Raw genomic sequence first — 18,631 nt, 5'->3', positions numbered from 1 at the left:
TAAAATACATTTACAACATCAAAGAGCTCTTAGAAGAGCTTTAATTGAAATTCATGTTAAATAATAGAATACAGTGATTATAAATATAATGTTATCTTCAGAACATAAACAATACACGTAACACTAGACTGCTATTTTTTAGGTGAAATATTATGTAAAAATATCCAAGTAACAGACATAATCATCTCTACCATGGAAAGTGTAATCCACATAATCTGGCAGGGCGCACAAACATGCAGCAGGAGATGCTCAATGCTCTGCCATCCCCAGCAGATGTTCCACAGACACCACATTATTACTATTCAGATTCAGGTTAAGAGAGCATTTTAATCACATGTAGAATAGGGAGTAAAATAGGTCTGATTGAGAGAGATTCCCGCAGGGCTATAGAAGGGCTGACTCCTGCTGAAAGAAAGAACTGTGTCTCAACCGCAACGGCAGGATGACACAGTCCCACTGCCTGACCTTGATGAGCTTGAATGGGCAGATTCAATGGGTTTCTCCAGGGTCACATGGGTTGGGTCCAGGCAGGAGGTACTTACGCGCTGTAGGATTCAGGTGGTCTATGATAGGAATGGGGAGAGAAGTGGAGGGGCTAAGAGACAGATCTCTCTTAATTCAGACATTGCCAAAATTGCAATTTGCCCCTAAATAAGATGAATGAGGCGGCTGGTTGAGTGACTGGCTGATTGAACGGGTCGAGGCTGTAAGGAAATTGAGTTGCCTGGTCCCATCAATGCCTTGGTGGGGAGGGGCAGGTGTACAGTGATGGGGTGTTTTATACCTGGCCATCTGGAAACTCATTGCAGTGGCTAGATGGGGTAGATGTTGTGGATATTTTGCAGTCCAACATTATCCTAAGAGGGAGACATATCATCTCCATCAGGGGTGAGATCATCAAAGAGGACAACATTGGTGGCAGTTTGATTACTGTATTTGACATGTAATCAACTGCTCACATAGGATTCCCAAATAATGATTATGGAAATGACATCATAATGGAACACAAGTTTACCAATGGGAACAGTATCAAATGTCCCTTTCTCTGTTCATGAGTAGCCTAATTGTAAATATATCACAACAAATGCGCTCATTTTGGAAAGCAGCCATATGCTATTACTGTCTTTCAATATGGGAAGTGTATTGCACTGTGAGATATTTTAGTGCTAGATTAGCCAGGCATGTAGTGCTTATAACATGTGAGGGACGACAAAGAATGTGGCCCTCTCAAATGACAGCTATTGGTGGTGGCTCATAACATATGCTGTCAGGAAACAACAATACTGTTCCGTAATACAGTACTTGAAGCAGCAAGTCAGTGTTGCAATTATTCTGACCTCATTTTAAAGTAGACAGAAATAATGTTGTTAATTAACTAGCCGCTTACCCTCGAAGACTCAGGACATTGGATACCCCAGAGTTTATGGGAAACGAACATAAGAATGAATCGTCTACTTTTTGTTTCTCATCTCCTTATCATTCTAGCAGGTAAGCCATATTCTAAACATGCATGTTGGCTGACTGATAAAATGAGTTTGCCATTTCTGTTCTTCTGTCGGTTATAACATACCTTTGCCAGGATATTTTAGGTGATAGTCTATCCTAAACCAATATTTGCATATCTTACAAATCTAGCCCATTAATCAAGGGATATCTACATAATTAGATCATTTCGCATGGATTCTTGGTAATGCTTTATCCATTAGTTAACTATAAGATTTCAAATCTTATATGAGGTATATCCTAGCTAAGCTAGTGCCTGTTGGAAATGTTGGAATTTTTAAAAAGGCATCCAGCATTAGGCTCTCTTGATTGACAGGGGCATGTGCACTTAGTTTTTTAACCTCCATCTATTTGTGCTTGAATGATTGAGTCAATTGTTTCATATAATATATTATATTTCAGACAATTTTACTGTTTTCAATGTCTCAAAACGTCATTCATGCTTTCGTAGTATGTTCTTGCACACACTAGGCTTCGTTTCAAGGTCAAGCGGAAAATGAAATGGGATACGCTCTGGCATGGGTCAAATATGTAACGGAAATAGCGGATGTCGAGTCTGAAACACTATCTGTATTGATGGATCTCTCATCTCTATCACCTCCAGCATTCCACAATGATAGTATACCACTGGTATATAACAGTGTATGAAATAAGTAGTTAGGAAGGAAGGAAGGAAGGAAGGAAGGAAGGAAGGAAGGAAGGAAGGAAGGAAGGAAGGAAGGAAGGAAGGAAGGAAGGAAGGAAGGAAGGAAGGAAGGAAGGAAGGAAGGAAGGAAGGAAGGAAGGGAAATAAGGATGGGAGGGAGGGAGGGAAATCTGAGGGGAGGAAGATGGGAAGAAACTTAATACATTTAATACTACTGTATTTGCACATACATTAACCACTACTTAGCAGTCTGCTGGTGCTGTAAACACAACATCTCTCAATCTCTGCCATGTGAGCAACACATCAAGCTGTCTCTGTGTTTCTTGTAGGCTCTGCCTGGAGCTCTGATGATGAAACCCGTCTGGTGAAAACCCTGTTCACTGGCTACAACAAGGTGGTGCGTCCTGTCGCTCACTTCAGGGACCCAGTGGTGGTTACAGTTGGTCTGCAGCTCATTCAACTCATCAGTGTGGTAAGAAAAACCAATATTAATCATGCAATCATGCATTCACATCACTGTCAACACTATGCAGTGTTATGTAGTAGGTGCATGTATTGGTTGGTTAGCGGTGAGCTAGTGACTAACTGTGACTTCTGTCAGTCAATGAGTTGGTTCTGTTTGGCCTACTGATTTTGACTATTGGGGCGTTTGAGCCAGTATTGTTTTGTGCTGAGGTAGAGGATAGTTGGGGCTTTCTCATGCCAACGAGGGATCTATTAGGTCAGGTGGCAAAAATGTTGGAGGTTGAAATAGCAGAGGAGTTGAACAAGTTAGATGTTGCAGTGCTGTTATGGGAACAGTGGAGTGAGTTCTGGTGGATAGCAGCCAGGAGGAAGAATATTTGTTGGAAATAGCGAGACTAGAACAGGAAATGGCAGTTTTGAAACAGCAGATGAGTGAAGGGCTGCATACAGGTGAGGAAGTTTGTGTTGACAGTCAGTCAGACAGTCAGACATTCTAAACCAGGTTTCTCCAGTGATCAGAGTGATAAGCTAGTTTTCCCAAGTGATCAGGTTTGGGTAAGCCAAATTAAAAGTCAGGTGTCTCAGGGGGTGGAGTCTTTCAATGAGAGTTTTGAGGTATCCCCAGTTTGTGAAGTTAATCGGGTTCAGAAGAGTACTGATGGCAAACCAGACATGGAGGATGATGTGTGTGGGGACTTAGAGGAAACATTATTTGCCAAACTAGACAGTGGCTCCCAGGAAATGGTTCTCCGTAGTGAGGAAGGAGATTCTTGTGTCTCTAGCTGAGACCTTCTGGACAGAGATATGTGATGTAGTGTGCCCTCTGCAGTTTGAGGATGAGGTTAATTCAGGTGTCAATTTAGGACGATGTTCTACGTTGAGTTGAGTAACAATGAACAACTAGTTTCTCTTTGTGGTCTGAGTAATGATTTGGTTCCCCCAAGTGATCTGTTGGATTCAGTGGTTGTCAGTGACTCTTTGGTTCCCAGTAGAGGTTGTGGTGCCACCACAGGCTGACCATGAGGTTGTTTGTCAGGGGTCGATGTAGCTGACACTTTTTTTGTATTGTGTATTGTGATGAGAATCAGGAGCTTGAAGAAGTGTGTCAAGGTGACGTGTATGCGGTGAACGAAGTCAAGCGCAGGACACCGAGCTACTGGCAGACGTACTTTACTTGCACAGTAAAAGAACATACAAAACAAAACCTCCAAACAGGGAGGAACACTATTCTCATACAACAACAACTGCCGACCTCACGGAAAACAATCACACACAACAAACAATGAGAGACAGGGTTTTTTAAAGGGAATACAATGTAACATAATGGGAAACAGGTGTAAACAATAAAGACCAAACAAGACAAACACCGAAACATCGATCGGTAGCAGCTAGTACTCCGGGGACGACGAACGCCGAAGCCTGCCCGAGCAAGGAGGAGGAGCAGCCTCGGCTGAATCTGTGACAGTACCCCCCCCTTGACGCGCGGCTCCAGCCGTGCGCCGACCCCGGCCTCGGGGACGGCCAGGAGGACGCGGAGCAGGGCGAGTCGGATGACTCCGGTGGAAATCCCTCAACATGGAGGGATCTAGAATGTCCCTCCTAGGGACCCAGCACCGTTCCTCCGGACCGTACCCCTCCCACTCCACGAGATACTGCAGGCCCCCCATCCGACGCCTCGAATCCAAGATGGACCGGACTGAGTATGCCAGAGCCCCCTCGATGTCCAGTGGGGGCGGAGGAGCCTCTCGTACCTCACTCTCCTGGAGTGGACCAGCTACTACCGGCCTGAGGAGAGACACATGGAACGAGGGGTTAATGCGGTAATTAATGGGCAGTTGTAACCTATAACATACCTCGTTCAATCTCCTCAGGACTTTAAATGGCCCCACAAACCGCCGACCCAGCTTCCGGCAGGGCAGGCGAAGGGGCAGGTTTCGGGTCGAGAGCCAGACCCGATCTCCCGGTGCAAACACCGGAGCCTCACTGCGGTGGCGGTCGGCGCTCACCTTTTGCCGCCTGATAGCCCGTTGCAGTTGGACATGCGCAGCGTTCCAGGTTTCTTCCGAGCGCTGAAACCACTCGTCCACCGCAGGGGCTTCAATCTGGCTCTGATGCCAAGGTGCCAGGACCGGCTGATACCCTAGCACACACTGAAAAGGCGTAAGGTTAATGGAGGAGTGGCGGAGTGAGTTTTGGGCTATCTCTGCCCAGGGGATATATCCCGACCACTCCCCCTGCCGGTCCTGGCAATAGGACCTCAGAAACCTACCCACCTCCTGGTTCACTCTCTCCACCTGCCCATTACTTTCGGGGTGAAAACCTGAGGTAAGGCTAATCGAGACCCCCAGACGTTCCATAAACGCCCTCCAGACTCTAGAGGTGAACTGGGGACCCCGATCAGACACTATATCCTCAGGTACCCCGTAGTGCCGGAAGACGTGTGTAAACAGAGCGTCAGCAGTTTGTAGGGCTGTAGGGAGACCTGGCATAGGAATGAGACGGCAGGCCTTCGAAAACCGATCCACAACGACCAAGATCGTCGTGTTCCCCTGGGAGGGGGTAATGTCCGTGACAAAATCCACCGATAGGTGAGACCACGGCCGTTGTGGAACGGGTAGGGGTTGTAACTTCCCTCTGGGCAGGTGTCTAGGCGCCTTACACTGGGCGCACACCGAGCAGGAGGAAACATAAACCCTCACGTCCTTAGCTAAAGTGGGCCACCAGTACTTCCCACTAAGGCAGTGCACTGTCCGACCAATACCAGGATGATCAGAGGAGGGTGACATGTGAGCCCAATATATCAATCGATCACAAACCTCGAGCGGCACGTACTTCCGACCCTCTGGACACTGTGGGGGAGTAGGATCGGTACGTAACGCCCGCTCAATGTCCGCATCAACCTCCCACACACCGGTGCCACCAGACAAGACTCCGGGAGTATGGGAGTGGGCTCAATGGACCTCTCCTCTGTGTCATATAGTCGGGACAGGGAGTCTGCCTTAGCGTTCTGTGACCCTGGTCTATAGGTGAGCTTAAATACAAATCGGGTAAAAAACATAGCCCACCTTGCCTGGCGAGGGTTCAGCCTCCTCGCTGCCCGGATGTACTCCAGGTTACGATGGTCAGTCAAAATGAGAAAAGGGTGTTTAGCCCCCTCAAGCCAATGCCTCCACACCTTCAGGGCTTGAACCACAGCTAACAGCTCCCTGTCCCCCACGTCATAATTGCGCTCCGCCGGACTGAGCTTCTTAGAATAGAAAGCACAGGGGCGGAGTTTTGGTGGCGTACCCGAGCGCTGAGACAGTACAGCACCGATCCCAGCCTCGGACGCATCCACTTCAACTTGGAACGCCAAAGAGGGATCCGGATGTGCCAGCACTGGAGCCGAGGTAAACAGGTCCTTCAGATGTCTAAAAGCCCTGTCCGCCTCAGCCGACCACTGCAGATGCACGGGACCCCCCTTTAGCAGGGAGGTAATGGGAGCTGCTACCTGTCCAAAGCCCCGGATAAACCTCTGGTAGTAATTGGCAAAACCCAAGAACCGCTGCACTTCCTTCACCGTGGTGGGAGTCTGCTAATTACGCACGGCTGAAACGCGGTCAATCTCCATCTCCACCCCTGACGCGGACAACCGATGTCCCAGGAAGGAGATGGACTCCTGGAAGAACAGACATTTCTCCGCCTTCGCATACAGGTCATGCTCCAACAGTCTACCAAGCACCCGACGCACCAGGGACACATGCTCGGCTCGTGTAGCGGAGTATATTAGAATGTCATCAATATACACCACTACACCCTGTCCATGCAAGTCCCAGAAAATCTCGTCCACAAACGATTGGAAGACTGAAGGAGCATTCATTAAACCGTATGGCATAACGAGGTACTCATAGTGACCCGAGGTGGTACTGAATGCTGTCTTCCACTCATCTCCCTCCCTAATGCGCACCAGGTTGTACGCGCTCCTGAGATCCAATTTTGAGAAGAATCGCGCCCCGTGTAATGACTCCGTCATACTAGCAATCAGAGGGAGAGGATAGCTGTATTTGATTGTGATCTGATTGAGACCACGGTAATCAATACACGGGTGTAAACCCCCATCCTTCTTCTTCACAAAAAAGAAACTCGATGACGCAGGGGAAGTGGACGGCCATATGTATCCCTGTCTCAGAGATTCGGTGACATATGTCTCCATAGCCGCCGTCTCCTCCTGAGACAGAGGATACACATGACTACGAGGAAGTGCAGCGCCTACCTGGAGGTCTATCGCACAATCCCCCTGTCGATGAGGTGGTAATTGAGTCGCCTTCTTTTTACAGAAGACGAGTGCCAAATCGGCATACTCAGGTGGAATGTGCATGGTGGGAACTTGGTTCGGGCTTTCCACCGTCGTTGCCCCTACGGAAACACCTACACACCGCCCGAAACACTGATCAGACCATCCCTTGAGAGCCCTCTGTTGCCATGAAATGTTGGGGTCATGAGATGTTAACCAGGGAAGCCCCAACACCACGGGAAACGCAGGAGAATCAATCAAATACAAACAAATTATCTCCTCATGGCCCTCCTGCGTTTTCATCCTGAGAGGCGCTGTGACTTCCTTAATCAATCCTGACCCCAAAGGGCGGCTATCTAGGGCATGGATGGGGAAGGGCACATCAACTGGTACAATAGGAATCCCTAAGTTATAGGTGAACTGGCGATCGATACAATTTTCAGCTGCGCCTGAATCTACTTGCGCCTTATGCTGGGAGTGAGGAGAAACCTCGGGAAACACAACTTTAATACACATATGCGCAACAGAGAGCTCTGGGTGAGTTGGGTGCCTACTCACCTGGAATGACTCATCAGTGTGCTGCCTACTGCCTCGATTCCTAGGAGACCCTCCACAGCACCGACCAGCAGTGTGTCCTCTGCGGCCACAGTTGGTGCAGGGGACGGCTTCTCTCCTGGTCTCTCTCCTGGTCTCCCTAGCACCAGCACCTCCGAGCTCCATAGGGGTCGGCTAGGAAGTGCTGGGGGATGGAATGGACGGCCCTGAATCAGGACGTCCACGGGTAGCCAACAGGGTATCCAGGCGAATTGACATGTCCACCAGTTGGTCGAAGCTGAGGTTGGTGTCCCTGCAGGCCAATTCCCGATGCACATCCTCCCTCAGGCTACATCTGTAGTGGTCGACGAGGGCCCTCTCATTCCATCCCGCGTTGGCAGCCAGCGTCCAGAAGTCCAGTGCGAACTCCTGTGCGCTCCTCCTCCCCTGTCTGAGGTGGAATAGACGCTCACCCGCCGCTTTACCCTCTGGTGGATGATCGAATACTGCCCTGAAGCGGCGGGTGAACTCCGCATAGTTGACAGTAGCGGCGTCTATTCCCCCCCACTCGGCGTTGGCCCACTCCAGCGCCTTGCCGGACAGACAGGAGATGAGGGCGGACACGCTCTCGTATCCCGAGGGCACCGGGTGGATGGTTGCCAGGTAGAGTTCAACCTGGAGCAGGAAACCCTGACACCCGGCAGCTGTGCCATCATAAGCCCTCGGGAGCGAGAGCCGAATCCCACTGGACCCCGGAGGTGAAGCGATGGGCATCGCCGATGGTGGTGGTATCGTCGGAGGAGGTGTAGGCAGACCCCCTCTTTCCCATCGCTCCATAGTGCTCACCACCCGTTCCATGGAGGTGCCGAGAGCCTGGATCATGGCCGCTTGTTGTTCGACGCGTTCTTCCATTGATCCAGCTGGCACCGCCGCTCCTGCTGACTCCATGTGTGGTGTGTGATTCTGTCAAGGTGACGTGTATGCGGTGAACGAAGTCAAGCGCAGGACACCGAGCTACTGGCAGACGTACTTTACTTGCACAGTAAAAGAACATACAAAACAAAACCTCCAAACAGGGAGGAACACTATTCTCATACAACAACAACTGCCGACCTCACGGAAAACAATCACACACAACAAACAATGAGAGACAGGGTTTTTTAAAGGGAATACAATGTAACATAATGGGAAACAGGTGTAAACAATAAAGACCAAACAAGACAAACATCGAAACATCGATCGGTAGCAGCTAGTACTCCGGGGACGACGAACGCCGAAGCCTGCCCGAGCAAGGAGGAGGAGCAGCCTCGGCTGAATCTGTGACAAAGTGAGTTTGGTGGAAAAGCCAGATCCACCGGTTTTGTCCCTTCCTGTTGTTAAGGAGCGGTTGAATGTTCCTGCAGCATGTAGGCCTAGTGTGTCTCCGGTTAAGGTGGAGGAAAGTGAGGAGGCTAACAGTTCCCCTCCAGTTCCCCTCCAGTGCGGGAGCAAAGAGGTGTTGGGGAACGGGGATGGTGTTCCTAGTGAGTTTGCTGAAGTTGTGGTCAACGTTCACTTGTCCCTGGTGGTGGGTGCTCTAAGTCTCATATCAGATGGAGCTTGGTGCTTGTGACCATGGGCCTAGGGAATGGAATTGATCTCTCCGTTTAGAACCATAGGGGTTACATGTTGTCCCTTGGTTTGCTCAAGTCAGAGACTTTTGGCAGGAAGAAATTAGCTGAATGCAGACCAGTGAATTTGATGGTTTTGGTTTGTCTGGTTTTCTAGAATGGCTTTATCTCAGAGGTGAGGTTTTCTGAAGCCAAGTCTTATTGTTTTGCAGCTCTGGTGTTTATAGTGTACATAGTTTGGTCTCTTCAGTTAAGGAAGTTTTATGGAAAAGAAATAGGGGGGAAAAGTTGAGGAAAATTCAGGAAAATAGATACTGGTGACTATGTGAGGTTTTTTCTTTACTTTTCTTGATGGGGGAGGTGTTATGTAGTAGGTAGTTTAGTGCTAGCACACAGTTAGGCACACTCTACCAAGATACAGTTCCCAGATGGCAGAGTTGTGACGCTGCTGATTCTGTTTTGTGGCCATGAGTCTTTTCGTTTGTTTTGAAGTTTTTCGTTTGGGCATTCCTTTTATATTTTTCCTTTTTGTACATATTTATTTTGTCACGATCTGAACAAATGGTAATCCTCTTTGACTGGCTGACCAAGATGTCAAGATGGAGTACATACATTGCATATGCTGATTTCTCACATTGATTCACATCTTAAATAAGGTTACAGACCAGTTAACTAGGCCTAAGACCCCTAGACTGAGCGAGTGCAACAATATCCATAGGCTAATTATTGGTTTCATAACAGTAGAAACTAAAATCAATTCCCTTTCTCTACAGGATGAGGTCAACCAGATTGTCAACAGCAATGTTAGACTGAAACAGGTTTGTTTCTGCCGTTTCCTGTATCAACATTGCAATATACAGTAAATATGAGATCAAAATATTTTCTTTCTGGCTATTTTGTAAGAGAGTAATTACAAGGAAAATGTAAGTATGGGTAATAATTACAATGAATTTAACCATAATTTCTGAAAATAGTGTAAAATCCCTATAAACCGTTGAATTATATTTATTTTCGATAAACTGTAATAAAACGTTCTCTGAAAAATTCCCTATTGAAATTATTCCTCTCTGAATCAGACTTCAAGTCAGGAACTTCAAATAATCTATCTGATATTTTCTATTCATGCTCTTTGTACTTTGTGCTGTCATTTTCCAGCAATGGAAGGATGTGAACTTGCAATGGAATCCTGAGGATTATGGTGGAATCAAAAAGATAAGAGTGCCCTCCACTGACATTTGGCGTCCTGACCTCGTTCTCTATAACAAGTAAGAATCAGGCCATATTTGCATCAAATGTCTTTCTTTTTACCATTCTCTCACTGATACTTTCCTTGACTCTGGGTGTGATTATGTTTTCAAACTATATGACGTTTCCCTCTCTTTTCCCTCTGTGCAGAGTGGGTGAGAGCTCAGATTGCATCAGGCTAAATCTGGCTTCTATATCACAGGTTCCACCCACACCATATGCTGCGTCTGACACACTGCTGTTTCTCCCTGACAACCAGCTCCTATGCCACAGCAACCTGTACCAGTCTCAGCTCTGGTTGGTTGGCCTGTGATGGCAGGGCCATGCCAAGCCCCAGGCAGTGATGTCCCTCTGTGTTAACATTATTTCCTGTGTTTGATGCCTGTGTTTGTGTATGCCTGCAGTGCTGACGGTGACTTTGCCATCGTTCACGAGACCAAAGTGCTGCTGGAGCACACTGGCATGATCACGTGGAACCCCCCTGCCATATTCAAGAGTTACTGTGAGATCATCGTGCTGCACTTCCCCTTTGACCTGCAGAACTGCAGCATGAAGCTGGGTACCTGGACCTATGATGGCAACTTGGTTGTCGTCAATCCCGTAATAATCATCACCATTTTGACATTTTTCTCTATTGATCCCCTGTGTAACTCCTGTGTTACCCAAACACATACAGTCCATTACTGATTTAACACATGATTCTAAAAGCATTACAAAATACCACCAGTCCTAAAACCTACCAATTAGGTTGAGCCCTTCCTGGTCTGTTGAGTCTTCATGACATCTTTATTACCTGTCTCCACCAGGACAGCGACCGTCCTGACCTGAGTAACTTCATGGAGAGTGGAGAGTGGGTGATGAAGGATTACCGCAGCTGGAAACACTGGGTGTACTATGCCTGCTGCCCTGACACGCCCTACCTGGACATCACCTACCACTTCCTGATGCTGCGGCTACCTCTCTACTTCATCGTCAACGTCATCATCCCCTGCATGCTCTTCTCCTTCCTCACTGGCCTAGTGTTCTATCTGCCCACTGACTCTGGTTAGTATAGCATCCCTTCAATCATTTCAGTTCTAAATCCCTTTTATTGGCTGAAGATTAACTGAAATATATTTTGTCTCCCAGTTTCTGCATCATAGCTGCAAGGTTAATGGCTTATGAAGTGGTTGTGAAGTACTGTACCTGCATCGGCTGGTAGCTTCAACTACACGCTTGTCCTCCTACAGATGTAGGATCTTAATTTGATCACTCTTTTGTTGCTGAGAATTTTCCTGCGACACAGGAAATGAGGATGAGCTTCGTGATTTACATACATTCACTGAAAACCTGCACTTACATACGGTTATATTAACAGTACTGCACTTTTCATGTAGCCTTCTTCTGTCCAGCTAAAAGCCTAACCACCAATCAAACAACAATATGAACTAAACGTTAAAAACCTGTTGCTGCAGGATTATTTTTCTACGACAATACTGGTAAAATTATGATCCTACACCTGTATCTGTCTCTGGGCCTCAGAAGTTCTTAGTAGCTACATTAGCTGTACCAGTGCTGTGTCTCAGCTAGCATTTGGCCCTGTTCCCAGTGTGGAGGCCTACCTCATTACCCAGAGACCCTGTGTGCTGCCATGTCTGCGAACAGGCCTTTCCTTTAATGTATAATGCATCACTGGCTGCCTAGCTCTGATATGGCTGCTGTTACAGTATGATGCTGTGGATGGGCTGTGATGCCAAATGGAAGTATTCTAGGTTCACTGATTTGACTGAACAGCAACACAAAGTTCACAAACAACACATAGTTCACATTCTAGAGTCTGTGTGAACGAGGTCTGGGTGTGAATGTGTTCAACTGAAAATAACACATACTTGAAATTCTATTGTCTGTTTGCCTGTACGTCTGTTTGCTTACATGAGGTTGTTTGTGTATAGGTCTATACGTATGGAAGGCAACATGGGATGGGACAAATTAAATCACTAATTCCTTTACTCTATCTAGCTATTGTAGGGCAATATTGTTCAGGTAACAATTTATAGAGACTCAGCTTTGAGTTATTTTTATAAGCAGAATCCCTGTCCAAGTTTCAAGTCTTAATGTCACAAATACAGTGAAATGCCTTTCTTGCAAGCTTTAAACCCAACAATGCAGTAATCAATATCAATGTTGTACTAAAAATAACATATGGTAGAATTTAAAAAAAAAAAAATAATTTATATATATATATATATATATATATATATATATATACATGGCCCCATTCATTCTTTCCTTTACACGGATCAGTCGTCCTGGTCCCTTTGCAGAAAAACAGCCCCAAAGCATGATGTTTCCACCCCCATGCTTCACAGTAGGTATGGTGTTCTTTGGATGCAACTCAGCATTCTTTGTCCTCCAAACACGACGAGTTGAGTTTTTACCAAAAAGTTATATTTTGGTTTCATCTGACCATATGACATTCTCCCAATCCTCTTCTGGATCATCCAAATGCACTCTAGCAAACTTCAGACGGGCCTGGACATGTACTGGCTTAAGCAGGGGGACACGTCTGGCACTGCAGGATTTGAGTCCCTGGCGGCGTAGTGTGTTACTGATGGTAGGCTTTGTTACTTTGGTCCCAGCTCTCTGCAGGTCATTTACTAGGTCCCCCCGTGTGGTTCTGGGATTTTTGCTCACCGTTCTTGTGATCATTTTGACCCCACAGGGTGAGATCTTGCGTGGAGCCCCAGATTGAGGGAGATTATCAGTGGTCTTGTATGTCTTCCATTTCCTAATAATTGCTCCCACAGTTGATTTCTTCAAACCAAGCTGCTTACCTATTGCAGATTCAGTCTTCCCAGCCTGGTGCAGGTCTACAATTTTGTTTCTGGTGTCCTTTGACAGCTCTTTGGTCTTGGCCATAGTGGAGTTTGGAGTGTGACTGTTTGAGGTTGTGGACAGGTGTCTTTTATACTGATAACAAGTTCAAACAGGTGCCATTAATACAGGTAACGAGTGGAGGACAGAGGAGCCTCTTAAAGAAGAAGTTACAGGTCTGTGAGAGCCAGAAATCTTGCTTGTTTGTAGGTGACCAAATACTTATTTTCCACCATAATTAGCAAATAAATTCATTAAAAATCCTACAATGTGATTTTCTGGAGAAAAAAAATCTCAATTTGTCTGTCATAGTTGACGTGTACCTATGATGAAAATGACAGGCCTCTCTCATCTTTTTAAGTGGGAAAACTTGCACAATTGGTGGCTGACTAAATACTTTTTTCCCCCACTGTATAGGGGTAAGGTGACTAGGCAGCAGGATCTTTCAGCCCTCCGCTAGCCCTCCGTTTAGTGGAGGGCTGAAAGAGAGGTCGGAGGAGGTCAATTGGACCACAGGCTACTCCTCCCTGTGGTCACAATGAGTTGGTGCCCTAAAGGGTGTGATGATGCTGACTGCTAGAGGAACAATGTCACTGCTACCCTCTAACATTATGACCCTCCTGTGTCTCTGTGAGTCAGTGTCGATTCATCACTGTGAATTATGGCACTGTGTGTCTCTCTCTCACTATCAGTCTCTCTCTCTCTGATCAATTATCACAATAATCATGTCAAACCCTCTTGTAATTAATCTGAGAGATTGGGGACAAACCAGAGTGGGGATTAGGTCACCATGTATTGAGACCAAATTACTATCAAACCAGCTCACTTTGATGAGATATTCATTGATTTGTTTAATTAAATTGTAAAGGGTGTCACAGTTGAGTTGCACTGGAGCATTGCTGTACCTGTAATATTTGTTTTAGCCCATTCGTACCCAGTTATTAACTGCTCTCACAGTGTTTAACATTGAATCCATTGTTATGAATCTCAGTGGCCTCCCTATGAGCATATGTTCAGTCTTTGTCATGAGCCTCGTTTCTCCACTGAACTGCTCAAATCTGTCTGCGTGCTGTGTGATTGACTGATTATGAAATGTATGACATTATGTGACAATGGCAGATAATTTGCATTATTGCATGCTTCAATTGTGCCTTTCTCCATAGATGAATGCTTCAGTATGCGTCTACTTTTGTTTACCTGAGTTTTGTGGACATGTGTTTCCTCAGGTGAGAAGATGACTCTGAGTATCTCTGTCCTGCTGTCTCTGACTGTGTTCCTGCTGGTCATCGTTGAGCTCATCCCCTCCACCTCCAGTGCTGTGCCTCTCATCGGGAAGTACATGCTCTTCACAATGGTCTTCGTCATTGCCTCCATTATCATCACTGTCATCGTCATCAACACCCACCACCGCTCCCCCAGCACTCACACCATGTCTCCCTGGGTTCGCAAGGTGGGCAAAGCTGGCACATTTCTACCAATGAATTTTTTTTTTTTTAAGAACTTAGTTAAGAACTTTATACCATGGTGCTTTACTTACAATAGTATTTGGGTTCATTTGGATTTTAAATGACATGGCAAAGGATGACTTGTGCACTCTGGTTTGTGAATGTTATGTGTTTGACAGTTTAGAAATGTATGTATTTTTGTATATGTATTTACAAATTCTTCATAAAATAACATGACAGATAGTGTGGTGTCAGTGGAGGCTGCTGAGGGGAGAACAGCTCATAATAATGGCCGGAATGAAAAAAATGGAATGGCATCAAACACATGGAAACCTTGTGTTTGATGTATTTGATACCATTCCACTGATTCCGCTCCAGCCGTTACCACAAGCCTGTCCTCCCCAATCAAGGTGCCACTAACCTCCTGTGTGTGGTATCAAGTCTACATAATAGTAGTCTCAACATTGTTTTTGCCCTGTTAATGTCTTGCCCAGTACTGCCATCTAGTGACAGAATATAGATGATTGAACTTGTTTACTATATTACCGCTTTTTAAACCTACTTTTGTGATTCAGGAGCTAGACAATATCTGAATGAATATGTTTATTAATTAGCCTTTTATCTCATTGTATGCATTTTACCAGTCTATTTATCATTGTCTGTTTTTACACAAAGTTGTTGCATATTATTAATTACGGAGTTAATTCCTTTCATATTTTTTGCTTCCCAGATTTTTATTGACACCATTCCCAACCTCATGTTCTTCTCAACAATGAAGCGTCCTGCAAAGGAGAAACAGGATAAAAGCATCTATGGTGCTGACTTTGACATCTCAGACATCTCAGGAAAGCCCACCCCTACTGCAGTCACCTACCAGTCCCCCATGACCAAGAACCCAGATGTACGCAGTGCTATTGAGGGGGTTAAGTACATTGCTGAGACCATGAAATCTGATGAGGAGTCCAACAGCGTAAGACTATGGAATTAATTTCCATCCTTCCCACAGTTCTTTCCTTAAAGATCTCGGTTTGAGTGTTTCTAACTGCTCTCCTCTTTTCCCAGGCTGCTGAAGAGTGGAAGTTTGTGGCCATGGTGCTGGATCACATTCTGCTGTGTGTGTTCATGGCAGTGTGTATCATTGGCACACTAGGAGTGTTCGCAGGCCGTCTCATTGAGCTCAGCATGACGCCTTAGAGGTCTGCGGGGTGTCCTGAGTAGGGCCAGACGTTTTTATTCACCTTATGAACTGACCAGGTAACACTCTGGGCCCTAGTGATTCTTGGCCCTATGACCTTAAAGTCAAAGATTGCTGTATGAGGGCTGTGTTTTTGACCCTCATACATTAATTATTATTGGGTGGTTTGCAATTACTTCAGATCGCTGGGTGCATGCATGTTTATCCATATTTTCACTCATGTGTATTGTAGAACAGTTGATCTACATTATCCATTCTAATCAAGTTTTTGTAATCAAAATATTTGTTGTCTTTACTCAATTTGTTTTGTTATATATTTTCATTAATCTTTAATACAGTATTTAAATAAAATTGATAGGCCTACTTGACACTGGTTGACTATTTTCTATATGTGTCTACTAGCTACTAAGGATATTGTGCGATCAAAGTAAATCATATTTGAACCGGTGCGATAATAATCAATGCCATCAAAAATGGCAACATTTACTAAAAAGTACTGCAGGTGAAACATTGTGGAACATTGAGGTCCTGAACACTACAACAGACTGTATTGTGAGAGGCCCATGTGCAACATTCCTATAGAGATAGATACAGTGGCTTGCGAAAGTATTCACCCCCCTTGGCATTTTTCCTATTTTGTTGCCATATAACCTGGAATTAAAATGGATTTTTGGGGGGTTTGTATCATTTGATTTACACAACATGCCTACCACTTTGAAGATGCTAAATATTTTTTCTTGTGAAACAAACAAGAAATAAGTTTTAAAAAACAGAAAACTTGAGCATGCATAACTATTCACCCAAAAGTCAATACTTTGTAGAGCCACCTTTTGCAGCAATTACAGCTGCAAGTCTCTTGGGGTATGTCTCTATAAGCTTGGCACATCTAGCCACTGGGATTTTTGCCCATTCTTCAAAGCAAAACTGCTCCAGCTCCTTCAAATTGGATGGGTTCTGCTGGTGTACAGCAATCTTTAAGCCATACCACATATTCTCAATTGGATTGAGGTCTGGGCTTTGACTAGGCCATTCCAAGACATTTCAATGTTTCCCCTTAAACCACTCGAGTGTTGCTTTAGAAGTATGCTTAGGGTCATTGTCCTGCTGGAAGGTGAACCTCCGTCCCAGTCTCAAATCTCTGGAAGACTGAAACAGGTTTCCCTCAATAATTTCCCTGTATTTAGCACCACCCATCATTCCTTCAATTCTGACCAAGACTCTGGGGCCTTTCAGAACAGGTGTATATATCCTGAGATCATGTGACAGATCATGTGACACTTAGATTGCACATAGGTGGACTTTATTCAACTAATTATGTGACTTCTGAAGGTAATTGGTTGCACCAGATCTTATTTAGGGGCTTCATAGCAAAGGGGGTGAATACATATGTGGTCCTCTGTAGCTCAGCTGGTAGAGCACGGCGCTTGTAACGCCAAGGTAGTGGGTTCGATCCCCGGGACCACCCATACACAAAAAAAAATGTATGCACGCATGACTGTAAGTCGCTTTGGATAAAAGCGTCTGCTAAATGGCATATTATTATATTATATGCACGCACCACTTTTCCATTATTTATTCTTTTGAATTTTTTGAAACAAGTTATTTTTTTCATTCACTTCACCAATTTGGACTATTTTGTGTATGTCCATTACATGAAATGCAAATAAAAATCAATTTAAATGACAGGTTGTAATGCAACAAAATAGGAAAAACGGCAAGGGGGATGAATACTTTTGCAAGGCACTGTAGAAGAGTCTAGTACCCAAAAGCCTGTTTTGGCATGGGCAGCCCCATTGAGGACTTTCACCATTTTTAAGTAGTCAACTGGCACTTCATATGGGTTAAGGAAGGATCACATAATTCCATCCAGGTCACCAGGAGGGATCATCCAATGCAGTCAATGTGGCAGTGTGCACCCTTTCAATTTGTTTGCCAACTCAAAGAAGTAGTAGAAGAAGAAAATGGACTACTTCAAAATCAGAGGCTGCTGGTGGGAGGAGCTATAGGAGGATGGGCTCATTGCAATGGCTGGAACGGAATGAATGGAACTGAGTCAAACATGTGGTTTCCATATGTTTGATATGTTTGATACCGTTCCGTTTATTCCATTCCAGCCACTAAAATGAGCCCGTCCTCCTATAGCTCCTCCCTCTCTCTGTGCTCTCACAGACGCAATAATGGGACAGATACAATGATGCGATGTCTATCTAAATCTGAATATTCCTGCAATAGATTTTTTTATATCGTTCACTACCTCGTACAGTAGGTGGCAGCAATACACTTTATAGGTTGTAGTCCGCCAGTAAACCTCGAAGAAGAAGAAGAAGAAGAAGAAGAAGAACATTCGCCAACAATAAGGGGTTTCGATTAATCTGGCCCGGGCGCCCGCGGGTAGCCATGTTTCGCATCGAGTGAAAGTTGATTGCATTTGTTTTGGAACCGGGCTGCCTCCCGGGCGTGAGCCAGGTGCCTTGTTCAAAGCCCACTGCGAAGTCGGCTAAAAACAAACGTTAAGTGACGTAATTAAGCATGTGGACAGTAGGATTCTGTGTTTATACATGAGAAAGTGATTGCTTTTGATAAAAACGCTGTATCTGCCTTCCCAATGAAGACTAGTTTGAAAATGCAAACATTTAGTTTATGCAAAAGATATGTTGTATGTTTCTGGATTTTCCACCGTGCTGCCTTGTGTACAACATGACCGAGTGGCGCAGATTACTGTTCTATTTGAGAAGTGCGCTCCTCCCTCACCGCTTTTGCCCGTTCATGTCACGGGCCATAGACCGGTGCCCCACGGTTCAGCATAATCGAATCTAGCCATTGGTCCCTTCCGCCCCAATGTCATTTGATTGGTGAAGTAGT

The 18,631-nt window shown here is 45.4% G+C and overlaps 1 protein-coding gene across 1 annotated transcript; it reads left to right on the top strand.

The window, feature by feature from the left end:
• Positions 1-1,442: 1,442 nt before the first annotated feature.
• Positions 1,443-15,768, top strand: LOC311129975 (acetylcholine receptor subunit alpha-like; the record flags this gene model as incomplete). The annotated part of the gene is made up of 9 exons (XM_084162546.1): positions 1,443-1,488; positions 2,479-2,621; positions 9,805-9,849; positions 10,187-10,296; positions 10,681-10,876; positions 11,083-11,320; positions 14,356-14,579; positions 15,305-15,544; positions 15,637-15,768. The coding sequence occupies 9 exons, from the start codon at positions 1,443-1,445 to the stop codon at positions 15,766-15,768; spliced, it is 1,374 nt and encodes a 457-aa protein (XP_084018672.1).
• Between the last annotated feature and the right edge of the window lie 2,863 nt (positions 15,769-18,631).

This window comes from Coregonus lavaretus (genome assembly GCF_964263955.1).
Source record: "Coregonus lavaretus genome assembly, chromosome: 5".
Classification (NCBI taxonomy): domain Eukaryota; kingdom Metazoa; phylum Chordata; class Actinopteri; order Salmoniformes; family Salmonidae; genus Coregonus; species Coregonus lavaretus.
The sequence above is the reverse complement of the archived record's forward strand: the minus strand, read 5'-3'. Positions and strand labels throughout refer to the sequence as shown.